The following is a 14,677-nucleotide window of genomic DNA, read 5'->3' on the forward strand; positions in this document are numbered from 1 at the left end:
GGAGGATGTATTGATGTAGGGTAGACTATATTAGAGGCTTATAAACGAAGTGGCGTGGGCAATTCAGGGGGCAAACAACAAAGAGTATTTGTGGTTGTAAAAGAGGGTTTTATTTTCAATCGATGGAAAAAATCCTATAGTATGGTTAGCCAGATTTGCGTGATTTTTTTTTTTTCGTCACGTTTGGTTTTGGCTGTAATTTTTTATCTCGGGGTTGGTCCCGCGTTTTTCATCCCACCACCGCTACCAAGATCCCACACGAGGTGCTGGGCTGAGATTAGTGCCGTACAACTTGATTGCTTGTACAACGCCTCTTATCTGATGCTAATTTACTAACGTTAACTTTTTTTTATTACCTAATTATACCGTTGTGGTTATATGTGTACTTAATGTCTGAATTACACGTTCACCAACGTTTTGTTGTTTTTTTTTTTTGGTCCGCCTTGGTTAGAGAATCTCGTATCGTCTGTACTTACCTTAAAAGCATGTATTCTACATACTTGTCTTATCCAAACAATAATCTAAAATTATAGTTCACTTGTTGACAATAATGGACTACATTTACAACTAGGATAAATATATAGAATGTTTTCGATTCATTCATATCATCTCAGGCTTAGTCTTTCGCTACCAAATTTGCGATATTTTAGTTCTCTGGCATAATCATTGAGGGGGTGTAACCGAGCGAAACAAGGTACCCTACAATGAATATATTGTATGCAGGATTGATTATATTAGCTATCTTTCTATAAAATGATTGTACAGCAACACACACACACGCACTATAAATAGAACTTCTTTTTATCTCTTTCCATATCAGGTCTATGTTCCCAAATAACATCACCTCTAACACCCTTTTGCAATCTTCTTAATTTCAAAGTGAATTGTGGTCCTAATTCTTGTAATCCAACTTTTTCTTCGTTTCTAAAAATATATCGATGTCTTCTGACAAAAATATAATCACGTTGGTTGTGCAATGTTATTACTTGTCTACCTTGAATTTCTGGTTGATGGGGGAAAATGGATTGGAATAATCTACCCACAGTCTTACCTAATCTGGAATTGAAATTGTTCAATACTAATTCAGGAATATGATCAGTGGCTCTACCGTGTCCTTTAATTCTTTTTCCATCAACGATGGAAGTGATTGAAAAATAAAATGTTGGGCCTTCAGGTAAGTGGATAAATGTTATACCAGTGACTTTCTTTTTATCTTCGTTAATAACTAGCAAATCGGTGTATTCTCTGTTACTGGCAAATTTAGCAATTTCTTTCATGCTATATTCCTTTTTCCTTTTGATAAACGTGGTATTGGGCAAAAAATCCATCAACATATCAGCAAATTCATATGCTGGTTTCTTTGCATTTTCACTGGTAGTCAACAAGATTTTAGGTTCCAGGCCTAAATTAGTAAAATATTGTTGGAATTCATCTTGGTCCTCACCTTCTACTTCAACACCAATAGTTTCATCGAATACTCTCTTGTTATCTAAAGTATCTGGGATATTTTGGGCAATTCTTTCTTCTCTTAATGCAGGATTGGCTCGTTCTTCTTTGGCACGTTCAGCACGTAATTTATGACGAGCTTTGTTCTTTTCATGTTTTATTTCACCAAAGACTTTTTGTCTTCTCTGCTTGTTCTTGATGTTCTTTAATGCTTCACTTGTGCTGGTGGACATCGTGGCACTTTATCTGATATTGAATGTTTAGATTTAAGATGAGCTTCTCTCAAAAAAAAAAAAATTCTTTTTTGTTTTTTTGCGGTATTGTAACATGGTGAATTTTTCTACTGCGAAAGTAAAGCATTCCTTCAAACACAAGTCTTTTGAGCAGCTCTTGTTTCCAATTTTAAACACCTTTCTAACTCAATATACCACTCTAGTATATAGCTTCTATGAATTTTAGATCTAAAAGAAAGGTTTTACGAATAGAAATTTCACGCTGCTACCAAATGCATTCTGGTCGTGCAAATTTCAAATTGTGCCAAATAGAACAATTTTAGTTTCCTATTTTAAGCAACCTGTTATCACAACACCAGACATGTCGTTAATTACCAAGGAATGCATATATAAGTGGGCCAACTTCGTCAAGGCAAATCCTACTATTCTAAAAGATACAATTGCAATTGGCCCAACTACTCATTTAGTCAACCTTTTAAACTGTATTTTGGGCAAGCCCACACCGGCAACACCAGTATTAGCTCCCTATAAATATTTTAACCAAGGGTTCCACTTCCTTTTCAATAATCAATTGAATTTAAAACTTGATTCTGATGGATATGATACATATCAAGCACCAACTAATGAAAAGGGGGAACAACTTTATTTACGTCGATTATGGGCTCGTGGAGAAATTCAGTTTCCAAACCAGTATCCTAAGATAAACACACCTATAACATGTAAGGAAAGTATCAAGTCAGTAAGGATTATTGAAGAATCAACTTTGGTTACTATCGTGCGAGAATTTCAGGATGGTAACAAATTAAATTCATTATTGACGGAAAATCGTACGTTGTCCTATACTAATGAGCTATATACACCCGGAGAGCCTGTAAAGCTTATACTGCAAGTTAACGAGACTGATAAGCACATTCAAATTTCGCCAATTGATTTACTCAAATATAGCATGTTGACGTATAATCTCCATAAGATTCACATAAATCCAAACTACTGTCGTTCAATTGAAGATTTACCAACTACAATAGTACATGGGCCTTTCCAAGTGACCTTATTACTTTACTGGTTTGCTTTGAACCATCCAGGTATAACTCCTGTCAATTTCAAGTATAGAACATATGAGCCTTGTTTTGTAAATGACGAAATATCTTTACAAATTGTGAAAAATTCAGATGATCATTTTGTCTTGAGTTTATATGATAAGAATTCAAGCAAAGTTTATATAGACGGAACTCTTCTAACTAAGGTATAGATAATAATACATCTAAACTCATGAAAAGACCATACTTTTATGTTTCTCTCAGATTAGTCTTTCCACTATTTATTGCCGACTCGGCTATATTCAAATCCGGAAGTTCCTTTGTGCACTTGGTAGCATTGGGGTGCAAATCTAGAATTTCGCCTGATAAATTGATATTAATGATTCCGAAATTACATGGATATTCTTCATGATATAAATTCTATTATCTATATAGTAACTAGTGAGCCCCCTGGAATTAGGTATGTCTAGAAAAAGAGCGTGGTTTTCGTTTTCGTGGCTGATAGCGTAAAGTTGCAAAAAAAAATTCCTACAAATCCAAAGTTGCTCTAACTTTGCCAAGACAATAATCCTTATACTCTTGTACGTAATCCTTGTTATTCAATTCGACAATCCCTTGTAAATCACTGACTATTTCTTCATTACCACCAATAACCACCATACCATACCCCATTTTTGATAAGTCAATGAATGGTTCAATTAATTTGTCATCAAAGATTAAACTGGACAAGTTGTTAGCCACTTGTCTTCCCATGTACATTGCCCAACCAGCGGATTTGATAATCGGCAATTCAACTAAATCACCAAGAACAAAGAAATTGTCAATTTTGTCATTGTTGCTGTTGGCTAATTGAAGGTATTCATTGATGAAAATGTTGTTGTTCTCAGACACAAACTTTGTCTTTAAATCTTGGGATAATATGCCAGTGTTGTTTCTCTTGGCGGTACACCAAAAGTTGAAATTTGAAGTTATTGTTTTATTATCAGTGGTTATTAAATTACCAGACTCGTCTTCTTTAGCAATTCTGGTGTTTAAGTAAACATTAACACCAGCTCTTTCTAATGAATTTTGAATCATCTGTTTAAATTCTTTAGTTAATGGCTCAGCTGGGAATGCGGAATGAGGGTGAATCAAATTTACAGTCTTATCGGGGAATTCCAGTTTAATGTCTCCAGCAATTTCAATACCGACAGCACCAGCACCAATAACGCTAATTATTTGATTTGCAGCAATGTCTTTTCTTGACTTGATCATTTCATTAATGAACTCGTCTTTAGTTTGAGCCTTGGGGGTAGTCGGCCATTTACGGTCTCTACCTGATGCCATTATGACGTAATCAAATGCAACTATTCCGAGTTCGTCATTGTTGTTTAGCTTATATTGAGCCTTACCGCTGTCCAAATACGTAACCACTCCATGAATAAAATTCAACTGAAAGTTGTCATCGTCTTCAACAAAGTAATCTTGAGTGAACTCGTCTTGGTTGTTACTAAATACGCTAGTAAATTTACAATCTTTTAACTCGTTAAATGGAATGAATTGAGTTTGGGCAAAGTCAGAATTGACAATTGCCTTGGGAATACCCAAGATGTTTAATAACCCATTTCTTGGTTCCACCAATGTAATTGAGATTTTCTTCTTGTTGTCAACTGTGCCCAATTTGGTGGAAAGGTGAGTTTTCAATGCTCGTAAAGCAGCTAATCCCGAATAAGCCCCACCAACAATAAGAATGTTAGTGCTGAACGACATTGGATTGTTAATCCTTGGAGCTAACTTAGTAATTGGCGAGAGGGTCTCGTAGTTTTTGGTAAGCATAGTGTATAAACCTTTGCCAGTCATTGCTATAAGTATGGGGATAACGATGAGGCTTAAGAAAAAAAAACAAAGTTTCAATGGTTTTTCCGCACGTTCTTTTTTTGCTATTTATACAACAGTTTGTTCTTTTTTTTTTTCTTTTGCTTTGATTCGAAAAAATTTTATCTTTTGCATCTTCGATTTTTTTTTATCTTTTCCATCAATTCTCGGATAGGGGTTGAGCACTGTTCCGAAGTATTATTAATGTACAATAAACAAAATCCCGATGTAATTTAGAAATCGGATACCCTTGATTATTGGCTGCTTTTTTCGAATTTTATAAATCCTCTATATTTATTGACAAGTGGGGTACGACTTGAATTCCGAAATCGGTCTATCAAGTTTAGATCTATATTAATGTAAATCCTTTTTTTTTAGACATACACACCAACCTGCATATTAATACACGGATAGTTTCACATTGGAACTAACTCAAGTCCTATGTTAATTATAATTCTCGATATACGATCTACAATCCGCTTATGCTAAAAATAAAACATCTCTTATAACAAACACTATTAAACTATAAATACATTATTCATAACTTTATTCCAAAGCCTTAAACACAAAAGTGGTAAAAGTAGCCAAAAATATGAATCCACAAATCATATTAGGTCCAAACATATCACCATATTGAACTGCCCTCTTTTCTCTAATCATTAAGACTCTCCATATATACTTGTAAATAGCATAACCTAAAGTAAACAATGCAGTGATGAAGAACCCAATAGAGGCAGTCAAGGCTGATTTGTTACCATAGTTCAATAAAGCCATAGCAGTGAAACCCAAAATCATACCGATGGATAACCAACTCAAGAAAGTTCTTTCGTTGGCAAAATAAACCTTTGGTTCGATTCTAACTGGAACACAAATGGTCTTACCCTTTGGCAACTTGTCCTTGAAGGTGGCATTCAAATCCCAATTGGTACCTTCCTTTACGGTAAAGGTACGATCATCATTGAAATAATGCAAGAATTGACCATAAAGTTGGTAAAAGAACTTTCTAATTGGAGAATTAGATTGACGGTTAGTATAAGTGTTTGGTAATAACAATGGAGTGGATTCGTCTAAATCTTCTTCTAATGGATTAATATCATTGGAAAAATGAACTCCAGTGTATGAAGATCCAGTTAATTCTTCTTCGTCTAATTCATTTCCAGAACTAGAAGATCTGGCAATTCTATTGTGTTGACGAGAAATACCATATTCTTGTTGAATCTTTGGTTTTCTAATGTCAACATCCATTTGAGAGTACCAGAATGGTAACAAGTTAACATGGTCAGTTAATAAAGTAGCTCCACCATGAATGAATTTGGAGAATTTAGGGACGGCTTCAACTAAATGAGAAGAAACTAAATCTCTAACCCAAGCTGGTGGTTCTTGACCTAATTGAGTTTGCAATTTAACTTCTAAAACAGCATATGGGAAACGACAAATATCCTTTTCTGGTAATTGAGGGAATGGATAATCAACACCAATATCCATTCTTCTCCAGTTACCGTGAGTACGATCATACCCATCAAAGTCATCTTCTCTGATCATGGACAATTCAGTATCCAAAGAAATTCTGACTCTAGCATCACCAGGTAATTGGAAAGCAGTTCTGTTATAGAAAGAACGCATAACAGGACGGTACTTTTCTTTCAAGATTCTATATTGCACTTCCTTGGCTAATCTTTCCAAGTTATCAATTTCTTGAGGAGATTTCTTACCATCTCTTCTAGCCTTTTCAAATGCTTGTTGGGCAGTGAAATCACCTCTCAAGAATTCATTAACCTTCTTTTCCTTTAATGCAAATCTAGCCTTGACGGATTTTTCACCTGTCCAATCTTCTCTATGCGTCTTTCTTTCAACGAAAATTTGTTCCGACTTCATTCCACCGTACCATCTTAATCTAATAGCTTCAGCACCTTCATCCTTTCTCAATCTACCGTAGTAAAGATCCATATCTTCATTATCGAAATAAATGGAAGTAATGGCACTGTCTTCAGGTTCAAATTCCTTATCAGCATTGAAAACCAACACTGGTAAATGCTTTAAAATGATTAATTTCAATTCAGTGATGTTATCAGGATGAACCCAATACTTGGTGGTTTGTCTAACGAAATTTTGTTGAGCTCCACCGGCAGATGAATCACCTTTAACTGGGTTACCTCTGGTTCTAACTAAATCATACAATTTAGATAATTTAACAATTAAATTATCATAGTTGTCCTTGTAGAAAGGTTTGGCGTTTAATCTAACTTGGAAAACTGGTTTCAAATGATAGTTAGTAGTTTTGTCATGCTTCTTAATAATTTTTTGGAAACCAGTATAGTTTAATCTGGTAAATTTGGCTAAATCGTGAACATCAGCGATGATATCTGACAATTCTTCTTCCAAATCTTCGAAATCTTGTTCTTGAGGTGGAGCGGTGACTTGAGGGTCGTTGTTTTGGTATCTTTGCAAAGTATCAACCACTTCATAAACATAAGCTTCAGATTCCTTGATTCTACGGTTGACTTCGGTGTTCTTCACTTTAGTAAAGGAATATACCTTATCAAGCTCAGTTTCTAATGCATTAAGGAACTCTTCTTCTAATTGATTGTTCCAGACGTAATCATTGTCCTTTAACCCTTTTTTCAATTGATGTTTCAAATCATCGTAGGCAATGTAGTAAAAGGAGTAGGTTTTAATCAATGCCTTTCTTAAATGTTCACCGAATTTCATGTTGAATAGATAAGACTTAATTTGGTTTTTCGTTCAAAAGATAATGCTGGTTTTTTCTGGTGCCTTTTATAACTTTTGGTTCACAATCTGTTTATAAATTACAAAACAAACTTTCACTAATTCACCGTTGGGGGGGGGGGGAGGATTACAATTGAATTTTTTAAAACACCAAAAGATTCGATGCAATACTAAGGAAAGAAAGAAAAGTAAAAAAGCTTAATTTTTGAAAAAGAGGAAAAAGAAAAAAATTCTGTAAAGAAAAGTTTCTAAATAAATATAGAAAACGTTTTCTCTATATTCAATGGGCTCATCACTGGGTTATGTCGTTGCTTGCCTCAAATAAGATGGCATGCTTCTGATTTGTGTGTCGCATTTCGTATTTAGTGGTTTATTATTTTCCTAGTGTTACTTGTTCTTAACTAGTGCTTTCAGTGAAATTTCCTGTATAATGATGACCCACGTGGAGTCATTAATTTAATATTTTATTTTTTCTGTGCATATTTATTGTCCATGGTGCGGCTTAATGTTTATAAAAAGGACAAAAAATATTTTTTGAATTTATTGCGAAGAAAATAGAGACCATGTGCTTGAAGAGATGGTATTACCTCTCTGCAGATCGTTATGAAAAGAAGCACAGGTCTGTGAAAAGGTATTTCAACAGTACAATAGGTTAGGATACGGTCATTAAATCAAGCATACGTATTGGCATATAATTATATATAGAAAGGCATATCCTAGATATTTTTGACTACACAAATAATTTTGACACAAAATTAGAATTAGGCTCACACGAGGGTTAAATCTGAACTAATAAGGGGGGGCATCAAGACAATCAAAATAATTGACAGTAAATATCGTTTTTTTGTGCCATATTCGGATCGACTACCATCGAAAAATCTCGTAGTTGTTTTTAGAGCCTTTGAAGATTTTCCTACTCAAGCAGCTCAATCTCGTCCTTTAAAGCTTCATTCATGTCATTGAAGGATAGCTCAGTTTTCTCAGTAATACCTAGCCAAGTAAATAACGTAGCTAAACATCCTCCGAACTCTTCAGTATGGATTAGTCTTGTTCTTGTGCCATGTTCTAACGATTCATACTTTAATGTATGCACGCCGTAAAATAACCATTCAAATCCCAAAATGCCTTTCCATTTCAATTGTTCAAAATTGTTTACAATAACAGTTGGATAAATAGTCATTACCTTTGAAGTCCCATGATATACTACTTCAATTTTCAATTGGTCACCAATAGCAAGCTCCTTTCTATTTTTATTGGTAAGCTTTTCAAAGCTTACGAAAAAGGGGTTCCAATTGCAATGGTTGGAGTAATTTAAAATGAAGTTTCTGACTTTGAAAACTGGAGCATTTATCTCAATTGATGTTTCAAGCTTGGTAGTCATAATTGAATGGTTCTAAGGAGTTGTATTATTGAATTAAAGTCGCCCCATTAAATTTTTGTTTCAAACGTAGAAATGTGTAAGTAAAAGTTAAATTTTGTAGGTTGTTTTATTTTTACTTGGCATGTATTCCTATTGCTAGAACAGTTATCATTTTGCAATTAAATGGTTGGTGACTATTGTCCCTGTTTCATTCCTATTGTTCAGATTTCCTTCGATTGGAGTTTGGACAACTTGGGTAATCTGTCACACGATACTTAACCTTTGTTAGATTTTTAACCCACATGTACCAGGGCTGACTGAAAAAAAACAAAATATTATATCGCGAAGCACGTTTTAAGTTTCATTCCGTCAGTTACCAAAATAGATATTTCCTGAGCTTTTGGTCGAACGATTCTTAGCTCAATAAACAATTCTGCATAACACCTATACGTCAAAATAAAACTAGGCTTGGTTTCTTTTCTAAATATTTTGTATTAAAAGATAAATTATGTACTAAAAATAAATGCACCACGGTTGAAACTCAGATTTTCCTACTCCAACAGCTCCACTTGGTCTTTCAATGCCGCATTCAAATCAAGAAACGACAATTTTGTATCCTTAAGAATACCCATCCAAGAAATCAACCAATGCAATAACCCACCAAACTCTTCACTATGAATAAATTTGGTTTTAGTGCCATCTTCCAAGGGTCCAAATTTAAAGGAATGATTTCCCCAGAATAAGAAATTCCCACCATTCCATTTAAACTCCGAGGGGTTATTTATTGAAATTGTAGGGTACATTGTGAATTGGTTAGTCTTGCCATGTGGTTGTAATACAATCTTTAATTTATCTCCTACTTGTAACTCTTCAACATTTGCATTAGTGTGTTTTTCAAATACCTTGAAGAATGGATTCCAATTTGATTGATTTTTGTAATTAAGGAGGAATGCGCGCACCTTTTCGGGTGGGGCATTAATTTCGATTGATGTATTTATTGACAGACCCATCGCTATATAACTAGATGAATATTAAGTGATTGATTCAATTCTTGAGAAATTGGCTCATTTTATATCGAAACGGGGGGGGCGGTGGCAATTGCAATGGCAACAAAAAACAATTACCGCATTGCATTCCTACATCATCTTATTCTAAAAATGGAGATCCTAATCTCTTTGTTCAACTCTTTCTATTTGTTTATTGTTATCAGCCTTGAATACAACGTCTGAGCAATCAATGTCAACAAAAGTACGCTGGTCCGATTTTCTTTATCTCCGATTTCCGTCGGATTTCAGCTATAGCCGTCTCTTTGGCATCTTACAAATACTTTTGGGTGCAAAAAAAAAACAAGCATTATCAACAAGTATTCATTGTTTTAATAATTTTGATAAAAGAAAACTAACTCATTGGTTACCGAAATTAATGTTTCAGGGAGTTACCAAGAAGTGTTGTTTATTGAACTATCAACCCTCGCAAAATTCCCACCGGCCCGATTCAAGAAAAAAAAAAATCGTTCACTTCTAAGCTTACTGAACAATTTCCCATACTGAATTCACAACCATGTACTACGCCGCCGTGTTTGATTTTCCCGACATTGATAGAACCAAGGTAAGACCACAACACTTTGCTGAGTTGGTTCCCTCAGTAGCAAACCCTATTGTGGCTGGAGGGGCAATTTATCATGATGATGCTAAAACCAAATTTGCTGGTAGTTGGCTTCAGTTAGACCTTACATCTAAAGAAGAAGTCATTGAATTCTTAAGGAAAGATGTTTATTATCGTGAAGGTGTATGGGACATTGATAGTGCTATTATTTATCCTATTGGAGTTGCTGTTCGTCTTCCACAAAAGTTAGAAGGTACAGATGATAGTCTCTATAAAGTCTAAATTTAGTCTATAGTTTAAAGGTTCTACTTAAAACTTCCGTCAACTTTTCATAAACCATTAATCCTGACCCATATGATAATTCATATCCCATTCCTCCGGCTCCATAATTGTTAATGACAACATTAGCTTCCTGGTGTTCAATGCTAATATTCAATCCGGATTGTCTTGCAGGTCTAAGTCCAACATTAACTCGTAAAATATCAAAGAATTTCTTATTATCTCTTGTGGTTCTCATTAATTCTGGGAAATACTTTTCTCCTCGTTTTAATAATGCATCGGTATCCTCTTGTCTTATTCCAGTAAATGAATCTCCAACTTGTTTAGTACCTCCTAAAATAATCCCACCATTGGAGGGACGTGGAATGACAAACGTCCAATTACCATCGGCGTGCTGGTAAGTAATTGTCTGGTTCAAGTAAGAACATCCCTTGGGTGGGTTAATCAACAAAGTTTGACCTCTTATTGGGAAACAATTTGGATCAAATCCTCCATTATACCGTAACCCCATTCCAGAACAATTAATAATGACAGGGTTACCAGTAATATAATCATTCACCTGACTTAATGATGTAAGTTTTGCGTTAAGGAACTTGACATGATATTCAGATATAAGCTTTCTATAAAGAAAGTGCAAATATAAAGGTGAATTAACCACCCAAGTATCATACTTGAATCCCATATATCCTGGCTTGTCATGGATTCTTGAGAAATTGTCCATACCATCACTATACCCTTCTCCCACTTTCTTGTAGTGCTCATCGGGTGCTTCTAAATATTCAACACCTTCTACGAATTTAATAGAACTTTCAGGATATTCAACTGCAAATTGCTTGAACTTCTTTAAAGTCAATCTCGTCAACTTCATTTCAGCATACTCTTGGGGATTTTTGCTGGGGAATGGTCGGAAATGTGCTCCAGCCCAGGGTGAAGTATACTGCGGGAAATTAGTCATATTTGCATTCATGGATTGATTATGAGGTCCATGTTCAGCAATAATAGTTATATCATGGGCGATCTTGAGATGTTCACTGACGGCTAATGCAGTTGATAAACCAAGGATACCTGCTCCTACGATAACTATATGTGGCTGCGTTGACATTTTGCTGGTGTCTACTTCTTGATGAAAAATTCAATCGGTTTGAAAATAGTGTCATTTTTTGTATTAACATTTATCAAAGGTGGAAGCGAAAATTGATGCGAAACCGGCCAAAAGGCGCAATAAGCGCATCTAAAATAATGAAGCTACAAAATACATTGTTAATAACTTGCGGGGTTTGACCATCCACAGCTTTCACTTTTCTAAATTATAGGAACACATCCTTTATGGATAGCTTATTCAGTTGTTCACCTATTATGTCAATGCTCTATACGGCAAATTTCTCTTCCCCTCAATCTCGTCCAGAAAAAAACGTCGAAAATTTTTGAACTTATTTTTTTCCTTTTTTTAGCAAAAAGAAATTTTACACTTTTGACATTGTACAGTGAATCAAGTGAGTGCAATATATCAGCAAATTTCACTAATTTCTAGTTTTTTTTTAAAATATATATTCATGTAATCTCAAGTGTCTGTAAATGTCAAAAAAATATCTCCCGGGGGTGAGTCGAACACCCGATCTCAAGATTACTTTGAGGTACTCATTACAGTCTCGCGCTTTAAACCAACTAAGCTACCAGGAGTAATTATTGGAAGCGATGCAGAGCCTGGTTTATCATACCATTTACATCTCAAATTTTTCTCTCTTCATCTACAGAGTTCCTAGATTAAAGATACTCTTATATTAGTAGATATCCTATGTACTAGAAGCCTTTAGTAGTTCTCAAGGATTTAAATTTTAATTTGTGCGAGCTCTACCGGATTTCGTAGTCAGTGTTTTTTACTTGGATACTTCAACGAGAAATCAAAAATTGACTCTAGTTCGTTAGACAAGAATGTACTTTGTAATGTTTATTAGATAATGTTGTTTGCGTTATCTTACTGTGTTGATATTTGGACATTTTCTTGTGGTTAAGGCTGTGTTTTGGGAGTTTTTACTCAGTTTCTATTGTTGATGTTTTTTTGCCAGAAAAACAGCCAAATGTTTCCTTAATATTATCGAGTGTCTTTCTAATTCAATTCAAAAATCTCAACGAATTAGTATTACTTTAGAAAACAGGGCAGTTCTAACCCGTATTCTTTAATAATAGAGAAAAACTAAGGGCAGAGGTTAAAACATATGTATTAATCAATCTTGCAACAGCATAAACTAAACACTATAAATTTGTTGAACAGTGTCAACAACAGATTTCTCAAGAGGAATCAAATCAAAACCAAGAATCTTGTTAGATTTTGAACTATCAACCTTTTGAATATTCGTCTTACTAATTTCAGGATTTCTAGATAAATCGCCTTTTGGAACAGTAGAGTTTGGGAAATGTTCATTAATAATATGAGCAATGGAATCAAGAGTGAAACCCAGAGAGGCAACTATTAATCTCTTCAGAATAGCTTCCTCATTCTCAAATGCAACTAAATGTGCACGAGCAACGTCTCTAACATCAACGAAATGACTCCCAAATGGAGCAATCTTGTCATTTTTGCCCAATTTTGCAACCCCATTGATGACTTCTGCCGAAAGATTTAATTGTGCCTTATCCTTAATAGCATATGCTTGTGGGCCAAACACATATACGGGATTGACAAACGAGACTGCAAAGTTAGGTTTCTCCTTTTCAATGAAATCAAGTGCTGCTAATTCGGCGAATTTCTTAGATCCATAGTATCCCGAGGCAGCATTTTCTAAACTTTCTTGATAAGTAATTGGATTCCAATCTTCTTCGGTATATATCTTATTCCCATCAAAATATTTATCCCAACCTAAGTTCGCAACTGCGGATGAAGTAATAACCACCTTCTTGATCTGAGGACCATGGTCCTTAATAGCCTGAAGAGCATTGACCGTTCCGTCAATTGCTGGTCTCAACAAATCCTTTTCAATATCATTCACTGAAAAGCTAACAGGCGAAGCAGTATGTAAAAAAACAGTAACTTCAGGGTGTTTTTTAAGTGCATTGTCAAATGCACCTTTGTCACCAAGGGCAGGGACAATCTCATATGAGAATTTGTCACTCTTAACTAAATTCTTTAATTCTTCACCTTTAGACGAAGATCTAACTGAACCAACTACACTATAACCTTTAGCAAGCAATTGCTTTACAATGTGTTGAGCGATGTATCCATTTGCACCAGAAACAAAAACTGTAGTACCAGTCATTTTTGCAGTTTATCCAAAGAAGATTACATGAGATAAGCAGAATATCTCCCTCCTTTTATACCATTTATATTGGAAAAAATAAACGGATCATTTCAATTATAAGGGAGGTACTGTGGCTGACATATTTTCAAACTTTGATTGCTATTTCTGCTAGAAACAGTAGTGCTACGTCGATAGCTGAACTTTTGTAAATATTTTTAAGATGTCCACGTTGGAGATAACCCGTAAACAAATTACAAATAATTTGTCAATTACACAGTTTGATCATAAGCCTCAAAATACCTAGTCCCCTTTGATATAGAACGGGCTTGTCATATTTGTTGTCTATCTAAAATTTTTATTCAATTTCATTGTGTCAGCTTTCCATACTGCGCAATGCACCCACAGTTTCTTCCACATCAATCGTGATAACTACTTACCCGTATCATATAACCACGAAGCAAATATATCGGAGTTATATAAGATACGCGGAAAAGAAAAGGATTTAAAAATGTGAAAATATCCAGGCGGTCATTCCAATCAATTGCAAAAAAGGGAACATTCCCCCTCAAAATTTTTTTTACACCCCAATAAGCCACTTTTCGTAGTTAGACATTTTCAACGGTTAACTATGCAGATGCTATAATTCAATTGGATAGGATATGTTCAAATGAGGCGCAATGATTACTAATCCTGTGTTCTATTTGAAAACTGGGTTGCAAAGTGACCTCCCTGTGGTATTGAATTTGGTGATGAGACAAGTGTGGGGAACGTAAATAAAATAATTTAAACCTTCTGGGTGATTTCGCTTCCTGTGTGTATATCAGAGATAATCCATTGTTAGGCACATAGAACTCTATTAATATTAAGAACAAACTTCATATTCAACGGTCAATCAATTGG

The 14,677-nt window shown here is 34.9% G+C and overlaps 8 protein-coding genes across 8 annotated transcripts; 2 read left to right on the forward strand and 6 right to left on the reverse strand. All coding sequences in view use genetic code 12, as the record gives it.

Moving 5' to 3' along the window:
- Positions 1-782: 782 nt before the first annotated feature.
- On the reverse strand, positions 783-1,679 carry RPF1 (rRNA-binding ribosome biosynthesis protein; the record flags this gene model as incomplete). The annotated part of the gene is made up of 1 exon (XM_007372822.1): positions 783-1,679. The coding sequence occupies one exon, from the start codon at positions 1,677-1,679 to the stop codon at positions 783-785; it is 897 nt and encodes a 298-aa protein (XP_007372884.1).
- Positions 1,680-2,036: 357 nt separating this feature from the next.
- SPAPADRAFT_58702 (hydroxyacyl-thioester dehydratase) lies at positions 2,037-2,951 on the forward strand (the record flags this gene model as incomplete). The annotated part of the gene is made up of 1 exon (XM_007372823.1): positions 2,037-2,951. One exon carries the CDS (start codon positions 2,041-2,043, stop codon positions 2,926-2,928), a length of 888 nt encoding a protein of 295 aa, XP_007372885.1.
- A 172-nt stretch (positions 2,952-3,123) lies between these two features.
- Positions 3,124-4,579, reverse strand: SPAPADRAFT_58703 (uncharacterized protein; the record flags this gene model as incomplete). Its single annotated transcript, XM_007372824.1, has 1 exon — positions 3,124-4,579. The coding sequence occupies one exon, from the start codon at positions 4,553-4,555 to the stop codon at positions 3,245-3,247; it is 1,311 nt and encodes a 436-aa protein (XP_007372886.1).
- Positions 4,580-5,058: 479 nt separating this feature from the next.
- On the reverse strand, positions 5,059-6,867 carry VTC4 (Vtc4p; the record flags this gene model as incomplete). Its single annotated transcript, XM_007372825.1, has 1 exon — positions 5,059-6,867. One exon carries the CDS (start codon positions 6,515-6,517, stop codon positions 5,117-5,119), a length of 1,401 nt encoding a protein of 466 aa, XP_007372887.1.
- A 920-nt stretch (positions 6,868-7,787) lies between these two features.
- Positions 7,788-12,229, forward strand: SPAPADRAFT_146775 (uncharacterized protein; the record flags this gene model as incomplete). The annotated part of the gene is made up of 2 exons (XM_007372826.1): positions 7,788-12,052; positions 12,075-12,229. One exon carries the CDS (start codon positions 10,218-10,220, stop codon positions 10,542-10,544), a length of 327 nt encoding a protein of 108 aa, XP_007372888.1.
- On the reverse strand, positions 8,211-8,678 carry SPAPADRAFT_48467 (uncharacterized protein; the record flags this gene model as incomplete). Its single annotated transcript, XM_007372827.1, has 1 exon — positions 8,211-8,678. One exon carries the CDS (start codon positions 8,676-8,678, stop codon positions 8,211-8,213), a length of 468 nt encoding a protein of 155 aa, XP_007372889.1.
- DAO2 (Dao2p) lies at positions 10,206-12,051 on the reverse strand (the record flags this gene model as incomplete). The annotated part of the gene is made up of 1 exon (XM_007372828.1): positions 10,206-12,051. One exon carries the CDS (start codon positions 11,641-11,643, stop codon positions 10,552-10,554), a length of 1,092 nt encoding a protein of 363 aa, XP_007372890.1.
- Positions 12,230-12,741: 512 nt separating the features above from the next.
- Positions 12,742-14,504, reverse strand: SPAPADRAFT_64595 (uncharacterized protein; the record flags this gene model as incomplete). Its single annotated transcript, XM_007372829.1, has 1 exon — positions 12,742-14,504. The coding sequence occupies one exon, from the start codon at positions 13,793-13,795 to the stop codon at positions 12,788-12,790; it is 1,008 nt and encodes a 335-aa protein (XP_007372891.1).
- Positions 14,505-14,677: the final 173 nt, after the last annotated feature.

Source organism: Spathaspora passalidarum, assembly GCF_000223485.1.
Source record: "Spathaspora passalidarum NRRL Y-27907 unplaced genomic scaffold SPAPAscaffold_1, whole genome shotgun sequence".
Lineage (NCBI taxonomy): Eukaryota > Fungi > Ascomycota > Pichiomycetes > Serinales > Debaryomycetaceae > Spathaspora > Spathaspora passalidarum.